Here is a 25,503-nt window from a genome sequence, read left to right on the forward strand (position 1 = left end):
TTCTAAGTTATTTCTATTATTTATATTACTATGTATATAGAGGGTTTATACCGTAAAATCAAAATGTGATGTAAAGCTCATCTAATATTGTTGTTTTATGGAAGAAGAAAATGAGGCTCAAAAAGATTAAACCATTGCCTTAACCCATTTCCTGTTTGCCCTGAGAATACTGCATTGGCACAGAACTCCACTTTTTTTTTGTAAACAGGAAATGGGTTAAACTTTATACACACACACACACACACACACACACACACACACACACACACATACTTTCTCGTATGTACACACACATATGTGTTTACGTGTATGTATATATAAGTTTAATAAAAAATAACTGCAGTAAATTATTTCTAGAAAATATTCATCATAAAAGGAGTATTAACAGTCCAGGAATTCTAAAAAAGATAATGCAGCATTTGTAGCGTTGATCTGACAAAACAAGTATTTGCAATGCATAAAAACAATGCAGCTTGTGCTCTTGAAAGTTTCAATATTCACATAATTTTCTGGAGACCAATTGGTATAACTTTTGCACTGGATATAGGCTAATTTGAAAAAGAAATTTTCAATACAAACAATCAAGGTCACCTAAAGTCCTTCTTTCTTCCTTTTTTTTTTTTTTTTCTGTCAAGGAGTCTTAAGAAAAGGACAAATATGTTTATAGAACTGAAGTTCTAGCTAGGAAACTTTCATGAATATAATTTACTGCCATATCTGCCCACTCATACAGTTTTGGAATATGAGTATCTACTCAGAACCTTTCTCAGAGCCATCTTTACTTCTTTATTTCTCAGTGTGTAGACAAGAGGGTTGAGTAGTGGGGTAATCACAGTATAAGTCACTGCCACAAGCCGGTCCTTATCTGAAGAGTACAGGGATGTGGGCCTCAAATAGATAAAGGAAGCACAGCCATAGTGGACAATGACCACTGTGAGGTGCGAAGCACAGGTGGCGAAGGCTTTACGCTGCCCTTCCACCGAGGAGATCTTGAGGATGGTGGAAACTATGAAGACATAGGAGATGAATATCAACACAAGGGGAACCAGCAATACCAGAATGCTGAGGAAAAAGATGACCATCTCCTTCAGGTTGGTATCTGTGCAGCCCAGTTTTATGACAGGGGAAATGTCACAGAAAAAGTGATTGATCCTATTGGAGGCACAGAAGGGCACACTGAACACCAGGATATTGACAATCACAGAGATCAGGAAGCCACAAAAGCTGGAGGCTAGAATCAACTGCATGCAGGTGGCTCGGCTGACAATGAGTGTGTAGTTAAGAGGGTTGCAGATGGCAACATAGCGATCATAGCCCATCACAGCAATGAGAAAACAGTTGGTACAAGCCAAGCCCACAAAGAAATAGAGCTGGACTGCACACCCAGAGAAAGAAATAGTTGGAATTGCGGATAGCAGGTTGGTTAGCATTTTGGGTACAATGACCAAAGTGTAGCACGTTTCAGAGCATGAAAGGACAAAGAGGAAGAAGTACATAGGAGTGTGCAAAGCCCTGTCCAGGCGAATGACTGTCATGATGGTGGCGTTGGCCATCAGAGTGGTCAAGTAGACTAAAAGAAAGATAAAGAAGAGAAGGAGCTGCAGATCCCCCAGGTTTGAGAAGCCTGTAAGGATGAACTCGGTAATCATGCTCTGGTTCTGTCTCTTCATTGGTCAGTGGAATTAGACTTAGGTAACCTGAAATTGAGAGGAGACAGAATTTGACAAAAGTGAAATGACCCTAGAGAAACTCAGTTTGCATTTTTTTTAAAAAGCTGACAATACTGGTCTGAAAAAATATGTAACACATATTAAGTACATAGATCAGGGTATATGGAAGTATCAGGAACATGAATTGTGACATACCCCAATTCAAGATACCTGAAATTATTTATTTTTACTTTTGTAAGTTATTTCCATTCTCTGTATTCCTATTTGCCTAGAATGTTCATACTGTAAAATCAAAATGTGATTTAGACCTTATCTCATTAAATACTCTCATTTTATGAAAGAAAATGAAGCTCAAAAAGATTAAACTATTTGCTTACTCACATGACAGTGATAGTCCTTAAAAATCATTTATCTTTGCTAACACCTTATACAAATCTGATTCAGAAAAACAAAGCAAATAAAAAGTGATGTACCCAGTCTCTCATATACGTAACTCAAATAATGCTTGTTCAGGCATAGATAAGTATTTTAATTTCCTTAAAAGTATTCACATTCTATTTACCCATGATCAGTTGTGAAGACTTTGGGATGGCTCACATATTGGGGTTTCCCTTGTCATGAGTGTGTGGGAATCTGAGATTAAGAATCGAATTAACCTCAGAGCATTATGAGGCTTGAGCATTATGAGACGTGGGCTGAGATCTCCACCCTTTTGGCCCAGGCCTCAATCTCTGTTGCCTACATAATGCTCTAAGAACTTTCATCATTATCTGTGAGAAGATCTTTGGTCTGATTGGGAGATCAAATAAATGTTAAAACTTTTATATCAAATTATTTTTATTTTAGAAAAAAAGATCAAAAATCTAACTCAACTTGCATACAATTCTGTGAACCTCTTTATAGCAATGTAGGAAGTATTGTCCAACCTCCATAGTCAAGGACAAATTTTAAGGAGTCACTGACCAAAGAAGGCTGTTCCCTTGCTACATAGTTTACTTGGCTACTTCTAAGCTGAACTATGCCTCCTTGAAATAGTCACCCATTGTTTATGATTTGTCCTCTGCAGATACTTACAATAATGTTAACTTATTTCTATGAATGGCAGCTAGCCTTTAGTTATTGAAATAAAATGATCATATCTCTTTATGGGTCTTATTTTCCTTCGAATTATTTAATATATATTTTATGGCAATGTTTCTGGAATTTTCTTTGCCCTAATTACCATCTTAGGTGTGTTTGTTCTTAGCCTTAGGTCATACATCTGCCCCTCAGCTGTAGACGAGCTGGTTGGCTGCAGCCACCACACATAACTAACTTTGTCTCTCTGTCTCTACACACATTTTCTTTTCTACTTTTGTTATTCCTCACAATTAGTATTTATCTTGCCTATAAAACCTCAGCTTATTATTTATCCCCTGGGAGGCTTCCCTACCTAGCTGTCAATGACTGATTCCTGTTTGAATTTACTTCTCTGTCAGTTTGCCCTGGGATCATTGATTAGAATGGCAGCATAGTGAGGCTGGGAAGGACACAGGTTCTAGAGTCAGACTGCCTAGGTTGAGACCATGGCTTTGCCAATTTATAATGTTGGGGAAATCGCTTTGGGTCTCACGATTTAATCTCTAAAATGGCAACAATAATAGCATACACCAAAAGGCTTGTGTGAGCACCAAACGCCCACAGTGAAGTTCTGGATGTATAAGTGGTCAATACATGTAGGCTGTTAAACATCTAGTCAAGTCCCCTCATATTACAAAGAAACAGAGGCCCAGAGAAGTAAAATCTCAAGATGTAGGTTGCATAAGCTATGAGGCAGGAACTGTATCCCAAATACCTTAAGTCTCCCATTTAGGGTTTTGTCTTTTGAATTATCTGGGTTCTAGTTTCAATATTTCCTTTGTACTGTGAGTTTATACACCAGTGACTTAGGAAATAGATTGACGCCTTCTTTACTCTGTATGATCCCCATGGGCTTTCTGTTCCACTCTTCCATCCACTCCTACCTCTTATCCTTCCACCTTACTCCACCGTATATTTTTCCTGATGCCAAGGTACATATTAGGAATTTTCTCCCTATTTCCTAGTTTAGGTCTATTTTAGGAATATATTGCCGTTTACACTCTTAGTTATTCTCTGCATTTACTCTCTCTCCCATGCTCACATGGTCAGGGTTTGTGTGCTGCATCTTTGTCCTCTCCATATAATCTCTGTCCTGTCTCTCATGCTGGATTCTGATGCTATGGCCCACTTCACCAGTGCATGGTTTCCATGAATTCTTCTGCCTCAGAATCTTTCTTTGGTATTTAAAATATTTTTAGAGAAAATTGACAGATATTACTCATAAGAAAGAGGGTAGAGTCCTACATCTATAGTACAAAGGAGACACTTACATCTACAGGCAGTTTTAGCACAATCCCATGTTCCTCATATCCCATCAAAGTCTAAAGAGGAGAGAGAAATAGGCAAACATTTAAAAACTATCAGATAGCGTATTTCTCCTAGATCTTACTGGGGAAAGTCCAGGGGCCATTTGCTTTTAAAGATGAAAGACAGCTCTGCCTGGTCTGTGAGCTGGAAGTAATTGTACAGCCCCGATCTTAGCAGCTCTGTGCCGTTGACAGCACAGGCTCCAGCAAAATCCCTGGGTCTTATACAGTTGTGGTGCCTCAGGGGATTGAGACCTTCGAGGAAGGTTCTTCCTTGGACTCTAGGCATTAAAAATGTAATATTCAACCTTAAAGAAAGAAAAAAAAAACTGAGTAGCTAAATTATGTGGTTTACTTGATCGGGTAAAAGATGAATAGCTTAAATATTGTAATTTTTTGCATTGGTCATTCATTTTGGAGCAAGATTACATTTGCTGAATGAAGTGATGATTGTGACTTTCTTAATCATTAGCTTTATAGATGCTAAATATAGATGAACTGTTTTAAGGAATAAAATAAATGACATTCTTGACAATTTTTTTCGTCCTTCTTAAAGTTGTTAGTTGAATTATGAGATTATTTTTTCTATAACTCTCTTGCTTTATGAATAAGGTGTACTGGAATCATAAGAGGGCATAAACTCTAACATTTTCTACATTCCACTACATGCTTGATTTATCTCTTCAAATACATTAATCAATGTAGACATTCATCAGGGCATTCATTAGTCCATTAATTTAATGAATATACATTGAGTACCTATAATACTTCAGGCACTCTGGTGAGGGTTTTGGTGGGGAAGGTGGCACAATGATGGCTTCATCTGTACCAATGGTGATTTATGAGCCCGTATACATCTGAGCCTCCTGAAGTGCACGTGAAGATGCATATTTTGGGGCTTTACCCTAGGATCTCCTAAATAAGAAATATTTTAGGTGGAGCTTGGAATATTTTGCAATCAGTTTATGTGATTTCTTTGATTTTCAGAAAGTTTAGAGCTACTGACTTCTTTCTGATAAAAGCTTGATGTTTAGAAGATGAGATAAATAAATAAATAATTAATTACAGCAAGCAAAGAGGGCTAAGCTAGGGAAAAGCACAAGGCACTACAGCATTACTGAGAGGAAGTACAGTTCTCACATTTAGTACCAAAATGAGTGGGTCTCAAACTCCTTAAACTCCCCTTACACCTTTCCAGTCCAATCCAACAATATTTATTTTATTTTCTTTCTTTCTTCCTTTTTTTTTGAGACAGAATTTCGCTTTGTTGCCCAGGCTGGAGTGCAGTAGCACAATCTTGTCTCACTTCAACCTCTGCCTCCCACGTTCAAGTGATTCTCAGGTCTCAGCCTCCTAAGTAGCTGGACACAGGCACGCACCATTACACCTGGCTAATTTTTGGTATTTTTAGTAGAGATGGGGTTTTGCCATGTTTCCCAGGCTGGTCTCAAACTCCTGAGCTCAGGCAATCTGTCCTTCAAAGTGTCAGTATTACAGGCATGAGCCACCACGCCCGGCCACCAATATTTCCTTTTGCGAAGGATTCAGAATTTTTTTTTGTGGTATTAAAAAAAAATCATATATTTACTGTGTTTCAATTTTTAATTCTGAGAAATATGAGATTTTCAATTAATATGGGCTAATACAAGTAAATTTTCATGACATATGAGTCTCATTATTCCAATGTTAATGTGATTTCTGTAGAGAAAGAAACGTATATTTGGAACTAAGAATTATTTACATTGATGGGTCATTTTAGACATCAAAGGGCTGAAGGGCTATCACAGCAAACCTTTTTTTCTACCCGTTTTTCATATTAGTCATCATCCATTCATTAGCTCAGTATCATTTCTATTTTACAGAAGAAACTCAAGGACCTCACAGTAGTCCTGTTGGGCTGAGGAGAGGAAAACTGAAGTTTGAAGAGGCTGAAGCAACTATAATTAATGGAGCAAAATACTGGAGAGGAAGATCAATTTAGTGAAAGAGTTCCAGAAACATCCATATGGGTACCTTTGCATAATGAGCTGATTACTGACATGTGTAAGCATAAGGTGAAACTCTGTAAGACTGGGCAAAAGAGTACTAGGAGGCTCTTAGCTAACTAATTCCTAGAACTCACAGGAGGTTGGAAGATGTTTGAGTCTGAACAAGCTGGGGTGGATAAATGTCAGAGAACAACTGAGACCTCCAGTAAAGGTCTCAAAATCTCATGACTTAGTAATAAAGATAAGCTAGGTCTCAGTAAAGCCCACTCTCGAACTGCCTTAACTATACTTAAATATAAGCTTCACCTGACATATTCTTTGTGGTCCATTGATTTTCAACAGACGTGTAAGGCAATTTAGTTTGAAAAGTCTTTTCAACGAATGATGCCAGAGCAACTAAGAATCCTCATGTAAAAAAAACACTGTAAACATTAAACCTTCCTGAATGCCATAGATTAACTCAGGATAGATCATACACCTAAATATAAAAATTAAAACAGTAAACATTTTATGAGAAAATATTTGTTACATTAGGATGTTTTCTTTTTAAAGAGCACAAGAAACACAAACCAAAGGGAAAAAACCAGATACATTAAATATTATCAAAACATCAAACTTAAAAGCTTGTGCTTTAAAAAATACAACATTAAGAAAATTAAAATACAAGCTACAGATTGAGAAAAATATTTGTATGATGTGTATTGCATATGGCATTTTTTATATCCAGAATGTATAAAGAATTCTGACAAATAAATAATTAGAAGTCCAATTACCCAATGAGGAAAAGCAATATACTGGATCAGATTTTTCTCACTCTCAAATACACATAGACACACACAGACAAATAGACACACACACACACACACACACACACACGCCAATAAACACAAAAAAAGATGAATGACGAACATCCACAGAACCATGATGGACACCGTTACATACATTTTAGAATTTCTATAATACAAAATACTGAAAATAGCAATTGTCAAGCAAAAATGTGGAACAACTGAATCTTTTTACCTACTTCTGGGAGTGCAAAATTACAACTACTTTGGAAAACAATTTGGTAGTTTCTTAAAAATTTAAACATTCAACCACAAAGTGACCTGGATTTCCACATATTTACCCAAGACAAGTGAAACACATGTCTGCAGAAATACTTATACACAGGTGTGTATAGTAGTTTTACATGTAGCAGCCAGAATTTTTAAACAGTAAAAAAACCCAAAGTGCAATACATCCATACAATGGAATGCACTGAGCAATAAAAAGAAACAACTACTGATATACAAATACATGAATAAAATTTAAAGTCATTATGTTGAGCCAAAGAGGTTTGACAAAAATGAATAGAAACTATATTATTTCATTTATATACAATCCTGGATGACCGAAAGTTAAATTGTAGTGACAGAAAGTAGATCGGTGATTTACTATAATTTAGGACGGGAGGAATAGATTGTGAAAGTGCATGGGGTAAAAATAAATGTTTGCTATTTTTATGGTAGTGCTAATTTCACTTGTACTACATTTATAAAAGTTCATCAAATTGTACATTTTAAACATATGCAGTTTACTCTAGGTAAAATATATCATTAGTTAAAAGAAAAATCTTTAAAGGGAGAGATTTATCTAGAAATTACAAATGTTATAAGTATATACAAAGAACATATAAAAGAGAACCAAATGAGACTTAGTAATTATTGAAGTAAAATAGACATATAACATTCACCATCTTTATCATTTTAAGTGTACAGATCAGTGTTGATAAACACATTTATATTCTTTTATTTTTACCTTCATTTCCTCTTCATGTTTTCCTTCTCAGTTTCTTATAACCACCATCTTGTTCTCTACCTACCATAAGATCCACTATATTTAGAAGACCCCATCGTTTCAGCCCAAAACTTTTTTAGGCTGATAAGCAATTTCAGCAAATTCTCAGGATAAAAAATCAATGTGCAGAAATTACAAGCATTCCTATACACCAACAACAGAGAAACAGGGAGCCAAATCATGAGTGAACTCCCATCTATAATTGCCACAAAGAGAATAAAATACCTAGGAATACAACTAACAAAGGATGTAAAAGATCTCTTCAAGAAGAACTACAAACCACTGATCAAGGAAATAAGAGAGGACACAAACAGATGGAAAATATTCCATGCTCAGGCTTAGGAAGAATCAATATTGTGAAAATGGCCATACTGCCCAAAGAAATTTATAGACTCAATGCTATCCCCATCAAACTACCAATGACCTTCTTCACAGAACTGGAAATGTTTTCTAATAAAAATAAAAGACAAGGTGGAACACTTAATTTAAAGGTCAAACACAATTGTTGAACCAAGTAGTCTCTCAAATCTATAAAGAAAAAATGTAATAGGAAAATAAAATAGATAATTTTCAAAAGTTGAACAACAATTTTTTAAAAAGTGTTTTACTGTCCAGTCTATCATCGATGGGCATTTGGGTTGGTTCCAGGTCTTTGCTATTGTAACCTGTGCTGCAATGAATATTCGTGTGCATGTGTCTTTATAATAGAATGATTTATAATCCTTTGGTTATATACCCAGTAATGGGATTGCTGGGTCAAATGGAATTTCTATTTCTAGGTCCTTGAGGAATCGCCACACTGTCTTCCACAATGGTTGAACTAATTTACACTCCCACCAACAGTGTAAAAGTGTTCCTATTTCTCCACATCCTCTCCAGCATCTGTTGTCTTCAGATTTTTTAATGATCACCATTCTAACTGGCATGAGATGGTATCTCAATGTAGTTTTGATTTGCATTTCTCTATTATGCAGCCATCAAAAATGATGAGTTCGTTTCCTTTGTAGGGACACAGATGAGCCTGGAAACCATCATCCTCAGCAAACTGACACAAGAACAGAAAATCAAACACTGCATGTTCTCACTCATAGCCGGGTGTTGAACAATGAGAACACATGGACACGGGGAGGGGAGTATCACACACTGGGGTCTGTTGGGGGGAAATAGGGGAGGGACAGCGGGGGGTGGGGAGTAGGGGAGAGATATTATGGGGAGAAATGCCAAATATAGGTGATGGGGAGGAAGGCAGCAAATCACACTGCCATGTGTGTACCTATGCTACAATCTTGCATGTTCTTCACATGTACCCCAAAACCTAAAATGCAATTTAAAAAAATCTTACATACAACACCAAAAAAAAGTGTTTTACTTCTACTATTAATTAAATAAATGTAAATGGAATCTAGGTATCATTTTTATATTTCATCTTGGCTAGAATTTAAAAGATTAAAGGTAACATTATATACATTATGGAGGAACTGGCATCTTCACATATTGTTAATGAAAGTATAAGTTTTATTACCTTTGTAGAGATAGTGTGCTAACGCAATGCATATTAAAATTTGAAATGAGAATATATTTTGACTCAGCAATTTCATTTTGTGGGTAATGTGCAATTTCTCAAAAAACAATTTCATTTACCCAAACTCTGAGAAAACTATTAAAATTAATAATATGGCATTTATAAATTTGTTGCAAATATAGACAAGAAAAATCAAAACTCTAGCATCTATTGCAAAGATTGAGGTAGGTTTACATATTGTTACTTTTTGAGAGTAAATAGAAAGCTGTCTAAGAATTTAAAACAGGTTTGGTAGAGAAAGTAGAGGCTTATATACATATTGGAAGACTAGGAGAATAGATGTCAGGAAAGCTGCCCTTGATTTCGGAATTGCATGGATCACAGGAAGCCCTCACAGATGGTCTTGGCTGCTGCAGTACTGATGGGTGATTCTCAGGAAATCTGAACTCGAAAGGCAAAAGTCCACATCTATCATCTGATAAGTGCTGGCATATCATGCTGCCCCAAACAACTGGCTTCCCTCTTCTCCCATCCACATGTTTCATGAATGCTCCTTCTTTGTGAAACCCTTTTGGCCAGGTGACATGGAAAGCGGACATCAGGATGTCCAGGATTTTTATTCCTACATTGCGGTATAGAGAACTTGGAAGTTTAAGTATGATACTAAGGACCAGCAAAACAGAGTCAGCACAGGTTTCCCTTCTAGATATTCACCATCCACATATATCTTTCTGTTCATGTTTAAATTTCCAAACAATAATGAATTTAATGCAAATATGCCTCACACAAAGAGGTACCCATACTTATCTCCAAAAAGGAAACACTGAGTTCCACAAGTTAGTAAATTATTTGATAGCCTTTTCTTTGTAGATGGAATTATAATGTTTTACACCATCAACATACTTTGTATAAACTAGTAGGTTAAGGCAAGGTAAGAAAATGATCAACATAGACATATATACATAATAAAGCAAGCAGTAAAAGAAAACAGCTACTGCAATCCTTGTTTCTGTAAGTTAACATGACTATCACTGATGTTTATAATTTTTTAAAGTTTCACCTATTTATATTCTTTTGAACTCACTTCGTACCCCAACATTTTTGAAGGGCTTGAGCCATTAGTGACTTTGCCTAAATTAGGTTGTTTTAGTCTTCTATTAAATTTTGCTTTTGTATATGAAGTAATGAAAAATGTCCTAGAACATCTAGATTCTAGACATACTCTTTTCTGCCTTGGTAGTGTAGTGGCAATGCCCTATTTTTCTTTAAAATACTAAGATTCATTTTTGTCTGGAGATTACTGGAACAGAAAGACAAAGTAGACTGAGGTGGCTAAGGGGCCATCTCAATTTTCCATTTTTGTGTTTCTCATCTGCATCAACAGAGCCTCCTCTATCCATCAGGACTCCCCAGTTCTCCAGATAAGTCACCATCTTTAGAAGTTCTGATGTTCTTAGAGAGATTATTTCACAAAGCTCAAACTTATGCATGTAAGTCATTAGGAGTAATACCAGAAGGAATCATTTCATCTCCCCTCACATTGGTTCTCAGACATATATTTTTGTTATTAGAGAATGGACACAATCCTTTGGCTGCTGGTTCAGAGTCTATTCTGCTTTGGGCAGACACATGGGGCTCTATTAGGTGTTGGCACAGAGCCAGTGCAGTAACTGGGCCTTAAATAAACCATTTCATATTGTACCAGGTCACCTCCTTCTGAGTGGTGGAGTACACAGAGCTTTCCCAGTATTATTTAGTAAGTAATTATAATTATCTCACTGACTTGTAAGGTCATTTCCCCCAAAGACCAAGTTCTCAAATGCACATACATTAATTTCTGAGCTCTCCTTTCTGTTGCTATACTACTTATTTCTTCCTGCACCAATAGCATGCTCTTTGTTATTACTAAAGCACAGTTTTACTGGGAAGAGTCAGTGCCTATGTTACTTGCCATTTACAAAATTGTTTTGTGTTTTCATGTAAATCTTGGAAATCTGATTGTCAGGGTAATTTCAAAATGCATGCAGGGATTTGGGTTGGAATTATATTGGCTTTATAGTTAACTTGAATAAAACTTACAACTCTATATTATTTTGTCATTCTGGTAAAATACATTCATAACATAACACACCGTTTGATGATAGAACTTAGCTAGATTTGATATATTTACTAAAATTTTAGGTTTTTGCCAAACATCTTCATGTTCTTAATTAGAGTTTCTGGAAAATAAATTTGTAATTCAGCCCTCTTTTGATTCTTAGAAACTTCTAAAGTTGAGTGTCATTGGACAAATTCATCAATCTTCTGATTTAAAATTTAGTAAAAATTTTCCACTTGGTCTGCTGCATTACAGTCTTAATTGTGGTGGGCTCTCCTTCAGAATCCATCACAGATGGACTCAACTTTCAAAGCATACATGGGCTAATTATGGTCATGGCTTCAACTCCCCAGGCTCCTCAACTGAGGCCACCTTTGAGAAACTGATGACATTATTTTTTCCAAAATAAACTTGACTTCTAATTAACCTCAAGACAACGCCTCCAAGGCAGTAGATCCAGCCTCAGGAGGCAAGTGATTACAGTGCATGCTTCTAATAACCATAGCCCATGTTGGTCATCAGAACTTCTAAAGATGGAGATTTATCTGGAGAACTGGGGAATCCTGATGGATAGATGAGGCTCTGTTGACGCAGATGAGAGTTTCTATCTCAAGGCAGCTTCCCTCTCTTCTGCTGTTATTTCCTCAGGCTCTGCTCTGTGGCTCTGACGCTACTTGTCAGGAGACCCCAAAAACTGAATAGCTGTTTCTCTCTAAATTGGAAGGGAGAAAGCAATGTAAGTACTTACTGAGCAGTGGGAACATTGACCTAGTTTGGGGTTCTGTGGGGCCTGGACTTGAATGATGAGTAGTGTTTGAGAAAGCCTCTCTTTGTGTCCCCCATGGAGATCAGTGATGACATTACTGGTAAGCGGCAGAGTTAAAAAGGAGAATCAAAGGCTACCTTTCACTGTAGGTACTAAGAGTGACTGAGAATGACCTTTATAATTCTCAGAATTTGGCTGGGGTTATGGTGGCTCATGCCTGTAATCCCAACACTTTGCCCAACACTTTCGGAGGCCGAGGCAGGTGAATCACCTGAGGTCAGAAGTTTGAGACCAGCCTGGCCAACACGGTGAAATGTTGTTTCTACTAAAAATACAAAAATTAGACTGGCATGGTTATGGGCATCTGTAAACCCAGCTGCTCAAGAGGTTGAGGCAGGAGAATCACTTTAACCCCAGAGATGAAGGTTGCAGTGAGCCAAGACTGTGCCATTGCACTCTACCCTGGGCAACAAGAGCGAAGCTCCATCTGAAAAAAAAATATCTGAATTGTTCTCGCTGATCATATTGGGTTATTCTCACTCCTAGCTGGATTTCATTTTCTTCCTTCCTTCCCTCCCTCCCTGCCTCTCTCCCTCCCTCCCTCCCTCCCTTCCTTTTCTACTCTTTTTCATTCATTGGTGAACTCACGGATTAAATGAAACAGATACTCCTCTCTCTTCTCTCACTTTTCAACTTCTCTTTCTGCTGTGTATTCCTGGATGTATGCTTTTAGCTATAATTGAATTCTAGTATTTAAACTCCATTTTAATATGGCAACCTGGAGAAATTAAAGATTTTTATTTGTATCTAAGAAGTTAAAAATTCTACTCCTTTACTATCTGAAGCTGCCTACATAATTTCTCCCAGTTAATTGATTGATGTTTTCCTTAAAATAAATATTTGTATTTCTTAAAAGTTTTACATGTGAAAACTCTGTATATTGCTTTCTTCTGGGGGGAACCCAGCAACCTCAAATATTATGTCTCTATTTAAACCCAGATTACATAAAATCCCAGTGGAACATCTGAGGAATTAGAAAAATTAAACACTGAAGTACCATCTCCAAGGATCATAGCCTGAATTCTACTCATAGGTTCTAAAATATCACAATTAAGGGGATTTTGAGATCATCTAACTAGAGTCTTTGATCCTCTGAGCAGGAAAGGCTCCTAGGGGTCATAGTACTTGCCTACTATCTTAGTCAAAATTCCTTTGTAAAATGTTCAGGGATCCTCTGCTTTAGTGCCTTCCATGTATCTCAGCAGTTTATTCCATTATTGTTTATGCTATCTCTTTAATTAAAAAAATCTAAATATGGAATTTAGGTACCTCATCTAAAGTCACACAAAACTAGACCTGAAACCTAAATCTTTTCACATCATACTGAAGATCTTTCATCTTCATTTTATAGCTTGAAGGTATCTGTCAGTATGAGAATTTTTATTTTCCTGGTCTTATGTCTTTCTATCAGTACAGATGACAACACACGGTGGTGGTCCCTAATGGCCTCTTAAGCAGATAGAAGCTGCCTTCTCAGATGCACCATGGAGCTGAATCCATAAATCATAAAAACACAATTATATCACTCACACGATTCATCTAGGCTGTGGATTTATATTAATACTATGTAAAAATCCACTGGACTAGAATCAGATGGCCTCATGTGCCTGAGCAAAAAATAATCTAAACAATTCTCTTTGGTATTGGTTAGATACAGGTAGTCCTTCAGAATCAGATAATTCTAGCTTCCGTGGTCTACATTCTACATCATATTCAGTTGAGTGAGGGCCTAGTGGTGGTTAGAGGTTGATTAGTTGAAAGAAGATTCAAATCAAAGTCTTTTGGAAAAGTGATGAGGAAACGCAAAACAATGACCATAAGTTTAGATTTCCTCACTGTTTTGAAAATACAGGAATTCATCTTCTGAGAAGGTGGTATTATATAGGGAAACTTTTACCCTTCTGTATATAAAAACATAACTAATACACACACACACTCATACATACAAATATAAATGGAGGTATATATTGTATTTACTTTTTCTATGTTTATATATAGTAGTGATATCTTTATAGTTAGACTAACATTATATAAGTAATTATGTCAACTAAGTTTAGAAAGAGTTTCTAATAAGAAAGAAAAAACATCATTTCCAAATTCTATGAATTTATTCTATCTATGAATAGATATAATGAATTTCAGGAATGCCTGCTGAATTAACTTAGGGTTCAGAAAACAAAAAAAGTTGCTCTTGACTAGAAAAATGCAGAAGTAACAACAACAAAATTCTGGTAGTAGATGGCAATAATTTCCCAACACAAAATGATATAGTAGCTTCAGAAGTATATAAATGAAGGCTGGATACCAAAAATACATACTGGGTGATTTTCTATCCAGATAGCACCTTCTTTACTTATTTGGATGGGTTATTGAAAAATGTTCCCATGAAAAAATTAGGACTAAGATGACTTTAGAAATAATTTGTTATAGCAGTTTGCAAAGTATTTTTAGTGGCAGAATGTTCAAATGAAATCTTATTAACATAACAATATATAAAAGATACAAAGCCTAAGGTTTACAGCAGGGTAGGGAAAACTGGCCAAATTCCCAAGTGTGCCATTCTTGCCCACACCCTGTGGCAAGCTCTGTTATTTCTGCAAAACTCTTCTTTTTCTCTGAGTTTCTCCATGTATCTCAGCATAGAAAAGTGAAGTGTGTTGGCAAATGCCACAAAGTCAATCATCTCTCTTTAATACCCTAGTGATTGTTCTCTTCCTGAAAAAAGAATTTTTTTCTTTATGCTAATGTACTGTTATTTATTTATTTAGTTTTTGAGACAGATTGTCACTCTGTTACCCAGTCTGGAGCGCAGTGACGCAATCTTAGCTCACTGCAACCTCCGCCTCCCGGACACAAGTAATTCTAATGTCTCAGCCTCCCGAGTAGCTGGGATTATAGGCATGTGCTGCCGTACCTGGCTAATTTTTGCATTTTTAGTAAAGATGAGGGTTTGCTATGTTGCCCAGGCTGGTCTCAAACCCCTGGCCTCAAGCAATCCATTCACCTTGGATTCCCAAAGTGCTGGGATTACAGCTGTGAGCCACCGCTTCTGGTTAATGTTATTTTTTGTTTCATTCTTGACTCAATGTTTCAACTTGCGGAACTTCCAATAGTATTTCTTTTCCTTCTCTTGGAGATATAAAAAAATTCCCAATAAATGCATGTGTCCTCACACCTTTACTTCAAGATCATCAAATACTTTCTCTCCTTTCTCATTTTATGGTTGGATAAACTGATATCCACATGATTATGTCTTAACATTATTCATTCTTTCATTCTATATTCTGATCAGCTTCAGGTAGCTGAAGTTAACATTTTTCACTTTGGAAGGTGAGTTGCCTTGGGTTTACAGTGAACGAGAAAAACAATAATCTACATATTATATAAGAAAGAAAAGAAGGAAAACTATTAGCAAATTTCCTAACTCTTAGACAGAGAGGTAACCTGTTCTTCACATTAGAAAAGGCCTCCAAACTGGTTGTCAGTTATTCTTTTGCCTATTTCACCCAATTCTTCTTTTGCAGGCATTTTAATGAGGGAATGAAGAATCCCACCAAATATCTGGAAATGCCTGCCACCTGCAAACTTGGTGTGAAATTTCCCGTACATTTTTGCTCTCCTTTCTGGATCCTGGCTTCTACCTCTGTCCCTGATTCTCTTGCATAGAAGTACTTTCCATGGAGCAGGTCAATGAGACTGTGGTGAGAGAGTTCATCTTCCTCGGCTTCTCATCCCTGGCCAGGCTGCAGCAGTTGCTCTTTGTTACCTTCCTGCTCCTCTACCTGTTCACTCTGGGCACCAATGCAATCATCCTTTCCACCATTGTGCTGTACAGAGCCCTTCACACCCCCATGTACTTCTTCCTTGCCATCCTCTCCTGCTCTGAGACTTGCTACACCTTCGTCATTGTACCCAAGATGCTGGTTGACCTGCTGGCCCAGAAGAAGACCATTTCTTTTGTGGGCTGTGCCATCCAAATGTTTTCCTTCCTCTTCCTTGGCTGTTCTCACTCCTTCCTGCTGGCAGCCATGGGCTATGATCGCTACATGGCTATCTGTAACCCACTACGCTACACAGTGCTCATGGGACATGGGGTGTGTATGGGACTAGTGGCTGCTGCCTGTGCCTGTGGCTTCACTGTCTCCCTGGTCACCACCTCCCTGGTATTTCGTCTGCCCTTCCACTCCTCAAATCAGCTCCATCACTTCTTCTGTGACATCTCCCCTGTCCTTAAACTGGCATCTCAGCACTCTGGCCTCAGTCAGCTGGTCATATTTATGCTTGGTGTATTTGTCTTGGTTATTCCTCTGCTACTTATTCTAGTCTCCTATGTCCGCATCATCTCTGCGATTCTGAAAATCCCTTCTTCCGTTGGGAGATACAAGACCTTCTCCACCTGTGCCTCTCATCTTATTGTTGTAACTGTTCACTACGGTTGTGCCTCTTTCATCTACTTAAGGCCCAAGACCAATTACTCTTTAGGCCAAGACACCCTAATATCTGTATCATATACCATCCTTACCCCATTGTTCAATCCAGTGATTTATAGTCTGAGAAATAAGGAATTCAAATCAGCCCTACGAAGGACAATTGGCCAAACTTTATATTCTCTTAACTAAAGAGCCATTTTTTTAAAACTACTAATGCCTAGTACATGCCAGGGAAAATGTGTGCTTTTATACATTTTCTCATTTAATTGTCCAACTGTGCTGTAATGTAAGAACATTTCACATATGAGAAGAATGAGGCTCACAGAAGTTAAGACAGTCTGTCTTTCCACTGTCCATGATACTTTAACAAGACTAATCAGATATGGGAACAGAGCCCTCAGTTCCATAATAAATTTAATTATATTTTACTGCTTTAAAGATTGCAAATTCAAAAACTAATATGAGAGCAAAGATGCATCCAAACTTATGAGAGCTATGTCTTGAAGTAGACAGCTTGGATACATCAAGACAGCAAAGATGTATCCAAAAAAAGGAAAAGACCAGGAAATCCATCTATCCTTACTTTCCTTTTTCTAAAGACTCGAGATAACTTTGTTTCCACACATTCTGCTAGAAAACTTGGTGGGCCTTTTTGTCCCCGACTCATTTCCTTAACCTACATGTTGAAATATCTTTGCCTTTACTTGGAGTTGTTTTGTTCTTTCTTTCTTTGAGGTGGAACCACTTCATGGTTCTCTTGATGCAAATGCATGTCCTTCACATACTAGTTTGTCTTAGTCCCCACATTTATTCCTGAACCACCATATTAATTTGCTCTCTTCAAGGAAGCTACAAGCATTGCCTACTTGCTGAAATATCTCAAGTTAATTCCAAGCAAAAGGCTTGAGTTAATGTTACTAGAGGGCTAGAGTCCTAGAATGATCAAAGAACCCATGAAAAACCCTCCAGTGACTCCCCTTGCCACACAAGATAATGCCAAGAATCCTTCATTATCACAGATCTATCATCTAGTTTCTGCCTATCTCTCCAGTATTATCGTTTCTAATTTTGTCTGTTTTCTATATGCCTTCTTGTACGTTCTGAAGCTAATCAACTATTTGCTTGTTTCAAAAGTGACAATATTCTGTGTTCTCATGTGTTGGCTATTCTCTTTAGCTCATCTCCTTTACTTAATTTAATACTTGCTCTCATATTTCAAGAGCATCCCAGCTATCTTGCTTTCCTCTAAGCGCTCCCTTGTCTGCCTGCTGCACCCAACTGATGAGATTAGGCTCTGCCACAACGAGGACTTATTTTTATTGTATCTTGTATAATTTCAACAAATATTTATTCATTTCCTAATATGTACTAGCTACTGTTTTAAAGCTACTGGAAATAAATGATGAACAAAATAAATGTGGTCTCTGCCCTTATAGACCTTATTGTCTGGTTCAAGACAGTCCCAGTAAACAGAAAAATGAAGGAAAATACTTTACCAGTTTAAGTTTATTCTCTGAAGAAAAGGTGCATTCAGGGGATAGAGGAGAGAATACTAAGATAAACCAAATTTAGATTGAATCGTGTAGGGTTGGTTTCCCAGAGAAACTGACACTTACCTTGTATGTAACCTGAAAGGTAAGTAAAAGTCATCAAGTAAAGGGGATTATTTTGGGAGATGCTTTTAGACAGAAGAAGCAATGTGTGCAAAACCCCTGAAGCAAGAACTGGGTGAGCTGAAGACAAGCAAAGAAGCCCTGTATAAATGCTTTTTATAAAATGGTTCTTAATTGAGAAATAAAAATTATATATATTTATGATGTATAGCATGATATTTTGATATACATAGGTATTGTAGAATGACTAAATAAAGTTAATTAACACATACCTTTAGCTCATGTACTTATTTGTTTGTGGTGAGAACACTTACAATCTACCGTTAGCCATTTTCAAGAACATAATACATTATTATTAACTATAGTCACCATTATATGCAATAGAGATTTTAAAATTATTTCTCCTAATTGAAATTTTGTACTCTTTGACAAACAACTTCAAAACTCTCCCCTAAACCCCTCACCTGATTTCAGCCTCCGGTAACCACCATTCTACTCTCTGCTTTTATGAGTTTGACTTTTTTAGATTCCACATATGTGTGAGGTCATGCGGTGTTTGTCTTTCTGTGCCTGGTTTATTTCACTTAGCATAATATCATCCAGGTTCATCCATGTTATTGCAAATAACAGTACTTCTTTCTTTATATAGCTGAATCATATTTAATTATGTATATATGCCACATTTTCTTATATTAGGTTGATGCAAAAGCAATTATGTAATTATGTTTTTCTAGATAACTTGTTTCAATGGCAAAAACTGCAATAACTTTTGCACCAACCTAATACGTTTGTCCATTAGACACTTAGGTTGATTCCACACCTCGACTATTGTAAATAATGCTACATAAACAATAGGAGTGCAGATATCCCTTTGACATTCTTATTTTATACATCAAGTATATCAAAATTATAAGAACACATGGTAGTTCTATTTTCAGTTTTTTGAGGAACCCTCTTACTGATTTCCATATTGGTTGTATTAATTTACAACTGCCAACAGTGTATAGGGTTCCCCTTTCTCCAAAACCTCCCTAACACTTTTTTATTTTTGTCTTTTTGATAATAGCCTTTCTAACAGGTGTGAGGCAATACCTCATTATGGTTTTAATTTGCATTTTCTGATGAATAGTGGGGTGGAGCATTTTTTCATGTACCTGCTGTACTTTTATATATCTTGAGAGATATCTATTCAGATTCTTTGTTCATTTATAATTGGGTTATTATTTTTCTATTGAGTTTTTAAAGTTCTTTACATATTATGAATGTTAACCCCTTACCAGATACATGATTTGCAAATATTTTCTCTCTTTCCATAGGCTCTTTGTTCTTTTGATTGTCACGTTTTCTGGGAAGAAGTTCTTTGGTTTGATATAATCCCATTTGTCTATTTTTGTTTCTGTTGCCTGAGATTTTGGGGCATAAATGCTTTTTCTGCTTTCTCTCTGCAATGAATTTGAATTTACTGACAGCGTGGGTTTATGTATCAGATACAGCTTTGTTGATCCAGTTCCTTGTATGGTGCCTGGCATAACAGAAATATCTGTTTTATGAATGGCCATGACAGTCCTGCAATTTTATGTCCCCCCTAGTCTTGCTCTGCCACCTTCCCGACTTATCTTGGTGAATATTAACTCCATCCATCCTAGCAACCAAACCAAGCATATGGAAGTCTCCTTCACCACTTTTTTTTTTTTAAATAGTCATACCACCCATTGTGTCTTATAGATTCCACTGGCTAAAAGGTCCTCAATCACATTTTTTCCCCTATTTTTACAGGATCATCCTGTCTTCTCTGGATTACTGCAAAAACTTCAAGTACTGTGGTCCCCAATCCATTCTTCACACTGCTGCCAGGGAAGTCTTAGGGTTGTTATGATTGTTAAATTAGAAAATATGTGTCAACACTTAAAACAGTTGTCTGGCATATACTGAGAACTATTTTAATGTTGATTTTTATTATCATTGTCATCACCATCATTCTAAAATAAAGATCTAATTAAATAACGTCCCATATTATAAAACTTTCAATAGTTCCTGACAGATTTGAAGGTACATGTTAAGTATTTGTTAAAAATTCTACCCCAAAACCAGCTCCTAGATTGACTGATTTTTTGAAGGGATCTTTTTGTGTCTCTATCTTCTTCAGTTCTGCTCTGATCTTAGTTATTTCTTGCCTTCTGCTAGCTTTTGAATTTGTTTGATCTTGCTCCTCTAGTTCTTTTAACTGTGACATTAGGGTGTTGATTTTTATATCTTTCCTGGCTTCTCTGTTGGCATTGAGTGTTATAAATTTCCCTCTAGACACTGCTTTAAATATGTCCCAGAGATTCTGGCACATTGTGTCTTCGTTCTCACTGGTTCCGAAGAGCACCTTTATTTCTGCCTTCATTTCATTATTTAACTAGTAGTCATTTAGGAGCAGGTTGTTTACTTTCCATGCAGTTGTGCAGTTTTGCATGAATTTCTTAATCCTGAGTTCTAATTTGATTGCACTGTGATCTGAGAGGCTGTTTGTTATGATTTCCATTCTTTTGCATTTGATGAGGAGTGTTTTACTTCCAATTACATCATCAATTTTAAAGTAAGTGCGATGTGGTGCTGAGAAGAACGTATATACGGTAGTTTTGGGGTGATTTCTGTAGATGTCTATTAGGTCTGCTTGGTCCAGATCTGAGTACAAGTCCTGGATATCCTTGTTAATTTTCTGTCTCGTTAATCTGTCTAGTATTGACAGTATGCAACCAACAAACATATGAAAAAAAGCTCATCATCACTAGTCATTTGAAAAATGCAAATCAAAACCACATCGAGATACCATCTCACGCCAGTTAGAATGGCGATCATTAAAAAAATCAGGAGACAACAGATGCTGGAGAGGATGTGGAGAAACAGGAACGCTTTTACACTGTTGGTTGGAGTGTAAATTAGTTCAACCATTGTGGAAGACAGAGTGGCAATTCCTCCAGGATCTAGAAATAGAAATTCCATTTGACCCAGCAATACCATTACTGGGTATATACCCAAAGGATTATAAATTATTCTATTATAAAGACACATGCACACATATGTTTATTGCAGCACTGATCACAATAGTGAAGACTTGGAATTAACCCAAATCCTCATCAATAATAGACTGGATTAAGAAAATGTGGCACATATACACCATAGAATACTATTCAGCCATATAAAAGGATGAGTTTATGTCCTTTGCAGGGGCATGGATGAAACTGGAAACCATCATTCTCAGCAAACTGATACAAGAATAGAAAACCAAACACCACATGTTCTCACTCATGTGAGTTGAACAATGAGAACACATGGACACAGGGAGGGGAACATCACACACTGAGGCCTGAGGGGTGGGGGGCTAGGGGAGGAATAGCAGGGGTTGAGGGGATAGGGGAGGGATAGCATTAGGAGAAATGCCTAATGTAGATGACGGAATGATGGATGCAGCAAACCACCACGATTGCACAAGTATACCTATGTAACGATCCTGCATGCTCTGCACAGGCACCCCAGAACTTAAAGTATAATAATAATAGAAGAAGACCAAAAAGTAGGTCTACCATTTGATTCAGCCATTACACTAAAAAATAAAATTCTACCAAACTACTTCTTTTTCCAATAAAACACACTGTTTCATGCCTCTTTACTTTTACATGTATTTTCACAAAATTTATTATTTTGTATTACCTGTCTACCTACTACTCAGATTTCAAGACGTCACTCAAGCATAACTGCCTCTCAGAAGTTATTGACCTCCATCATCCAATTTGTATTTGTTTTCCATAACCCTTTATAGTGACATACACATATATCTCATAATGCCCCATCAAAATATGCTTTCTATGTTTCCTCCACTGGGGGTTTCTTTCTTTCCTTCTTTCCCTCCCTTTCTTTTCTTTTGTTTTGTTATTTTCTTTTCTTTCCTTCCTTCCTTCCTTTCTCTTAACTTTCTTCCTTTCTTTCTTTCCCCTCTCTCTCTCTCTCCCTCCCCCTCCCTCCCTCCCTTCCTTCCTTTCCTTCCTTTCTTTCCTTTCTTTCTTTGACAAAATCTCACTCTGTCATCTGGCTAGAGTGCAGTGGTGTGATCTTGGCTCACTGCAACCTCCGCCTCCTGGGCTCAAGGGATTCTCCTGCCTCAGCCTCCGGAGTAGCTGGAATTACAGGCATGCGCCACTATGCCTGGCTAATTTTTGTATTTTTAGTAGAGACTGGGTTTCACCATGTTGGCCAGGCTGGTCTCGAACTCCTGATCTCAGGTGATCTGCCCACCTCGGCCTCCCAAAGTGCTGGGATTACAGGCATGAGCCACTGCGCCCAGTTGGGGATTAATTTCCTAAGGTAAAAACTACCAATTATTTGAGCTCAAATAGTCTAAACATAACACAGTTCATGACGGAAACTAAGCTTTAGGATAAATAAATACATCAGTGCTGTCTCTGGGCCCTATAACTGAGTTCTCCCACACTCTGCCACATCTCCCAGATTTGCTCCTTGCTGCTGTCACTGCTGGATTTACAAGCACCTGTCAGTCCATGTCTCTGCCATTTCTCAAAATATATTTTCCCCCTTGAAATAGAGGCTAGAGTTAAGGAGTGAACATTCTTGTCTCCAGTCAAAGGGCAAAACTCAGGAACTATAGGCCGAAGCCCATGGGAGGCTTTTCTGCTGATTGTGTTTCCAGTAGCTTCCAGATTTTCAGTGAGTCACTTCACCAAATAATCTAAAATAGGAAACCAACTAATTTCCTGAGTCGATTGCATACTTTATCTATTTGGCAAAAAAGCCTTGGGGAGCATTTTCCCTTTGGATCATAGTTGCTAATTCAGGGAGGGCAGAATATGTCAGAAGCAATATGGTCATGGCTCCCTAGGGTGCTAGATAGTAAAATTACCAAGCAGGGCATTGATGCCAATGATAGCCAGAAAAAAAGCCCATTAATGACAGTCCATAGGGTTGTAGCTGATCCAGCCTATACAGAAGAGGCACAATGACCACTGTTCTGGGGAGCGAAGTAGTAAGTCATTTGTTGCTGTCTTGAAAAATTTAAGAGAGCAGCAGGAAGTTGTGTAATATACTGGGAAAATGCTTGTTTTGGCAAATTACTTAGACTTTTCCTTAAAGGGCCTGGGCCATGATTAAGATGTAGGGCAACTGCATTCCTCTGTATCCCAAAATTCATATTATAAAGAATGTGAAACTCTTTCATATTGAAGATTTGGTCTTTATTCCATAGATGGCTTGAAGAAATTAAATAATCTAAAATCTTAGGGCATATTTATGTTATTTCAAAGACGTTAGCTAGTTATGCCTTTTATCTTATGTTTAATTCAGAAATTGTTGAGATCTTCTTAGAATTGCAGTCTACAGATACATGACAGTGAAGGTTTGGGAGGTGGTAATAGGAAAAGTAGATGGATGGGGAGACAAATAACACTCAGTTTAAGGTCTTAAGGTCAGGAAAAAAGAACATTAGAGATATTGCAGAATGGTCAGAAAGGCTGTCCCTAGCACCAGTCTTAAGAAAGAATGAAGGAGGGAATAAAGGAAATATTTAAATAGGGCTTCTTATATATAATTCTGGGCTATGTTTTTTACTTATGCTGTCCATTAATCCTTATAATATCTGATATTACAGAGGAGAAAACTAAAATTCAGGAGGATTAATTTATTCGCTCACAGAAAATGCAGAAATAAGATTGTGAATTTCATCTCTAGTGCTTTCTTCATAGCGTAAATTTTTATCTAGCTTCCTTGCTCACTCAATGGGATTTTCTTTATCAATGACATGAGAAATACCTACAAATTAGTTGCAATTATTTATTCATGTATTAAGTTGTTTACGATCTTGTCAGATAGATTTTGAATATTTGTTCTTGTTAGAAACTCTCATGCTGGCCAGACGTGGTGGCTCATGCCTGTAATCCAAGCACTTTGGAGGCCAAGGCGGGTGGATCACCTGAGGTCAGGAGTTCAAGAGCAGCCTGACCAACATGGTGAAACCCTGTCTTAGCTAAAAAAAAAAAAAAAAAAAGAAACTCTGATGCTGATGTGGTTAGACAGATATATACAAATGTTTGATGCCTGGTACAGAAACTTTTGTCAAATGAACAGCATAGCCTTTGCCTTCTAAGAGCTTAAATTGTACTAGATAAGAAAGATCATTGTATAGAATGATCTAAAATGTAATAAGTCCTAGAATGTATGTTTCACAAGGGCAAAGATCTTTGCTTTGTTCATTGTTGTATCCCAAACACCAAAAAAGGTGTCTCAGATTTAGTAATGTATACAATAAATAGTTGTTAAATTGCAAGAGTGCTTGGAAACCTGACTTACAGGGAAATGATTTGAAAGATTAGAGGATCTGCCCTAACACAAGAAAAGGTATTGTTGTTATACAACATGGCTCTTTGCATGTTCAATGAACTATGACATTCCATATTATTAAAACATTGGGTAAAATCTGGGAGCTGAAGGAAACATTTGCAGTGTTGTAAGAGATCAAATTATCAACAGCCTTTTTCCTTTTCTTTCCTTCCTTTTCCCTTCCTTTCCCTTCCTTTCCCTCCCCCTCTCTCTCTCTTCGTTCCCTCCCTCCCACTTGCTTGCTTTTTTTCCCTCCCTTTTAAGAAAATTGGAATTCTACAATGTTTGTGGGGATTACTATACAGTTATGAGTAAGAAGGTACTTGGTTAAATGTAAATTTAAATGTCTCTGTGATTGACACTTCTTAGTTGAACTGTTTCAACACACACCTTACCATTTAATCTCCTATCTTCTCCCACCTTCTCCCAGCTGTTCTCTGTGTTTGCAATGCCATGCCTTTCATTCTCAGGCCCCTCTATCTCTGCTGCCCAAATCACTCTGGAAAATAGTCTCCTCCAGTTGCCCTTCCCAAGTCAACAGGAATGAAGGTAAAAGTGAAAAACAAAATGAAAGAAAACAAAACCCTACAGTTTCCAACTTTGAAAAAATTTATTTCCTCTAATTTCTTCCTTCAACTTGGTAAAGCCAAGCTACCTTCTTCTAGTTTCCATACTGTCATTCAATACACAATAATATTGCCTTTCTTAAACCAAGTACTATT

The 25,503-nt window shown here is 37.1% G+C and overlaps 2 protein-coding genes across 2 annotated transcripts; one reads left to right on the forward strand and one right to left on the reverse strand.

The window, feature by feature from the left end:
* Positions 1–646: 646 nt before the first annotated feature.
* LOC116538380 (olfactory receptor 10T2-like) lies at positions 647–5,278 on the reverse strand. The gene is made up of 2 exons (XM_032260752.1): positions 4,061–5,278; positions 647–1,697 (listed from the first exon to the last, which is right to left on the reverse strand). Exon 2 carries the CDS (start codon positions 1,668–1,670, stop codon positions 726–728), a length of 945 nt encoding a protein of 314 aa, XP_032116643.1. The 5' UTR covers positions 1,671–1,697; positions 4,061–5,278; the 3' UTR covers positions 647–725.
* A 10,691-nt stretch (positions 5,279–15,969) lies between these two features.
* On the forward strand, positions 15,970–17,145 carry LOC116538512 (olfactory receptor 10K1). The gene has a single exon (XM_032260955.1). The coding sequence runs from the start codon at positions 16,044–16,046 to the stop codon at positions 16,983–16,985; it is 942 nt and encodes a 313-aa protein (XP_032116846.1). The 5' UTR covers positions 15,970–16,043; the 3' UTR covers positions 16,986–17,145.
* The last annotated feature ends 8,358 nt before the right edge of the window (positions 17,146–25,503 follow it).

This window comes from Sapajus apella, unplaced genomic scaffold, assembly GCF_009761245.1.
Source record: "Sapajus apella isolate SASKATOON/1434 unplaced genomic scaffold, GSC_monkey_1.0 scaffold119, whole genome shotgun sequence".
NCBI lineage: Eukaryota > Metazoa > Chordata > Mammalia > Primates > Cebidae > Sapajus > Sapajus apella.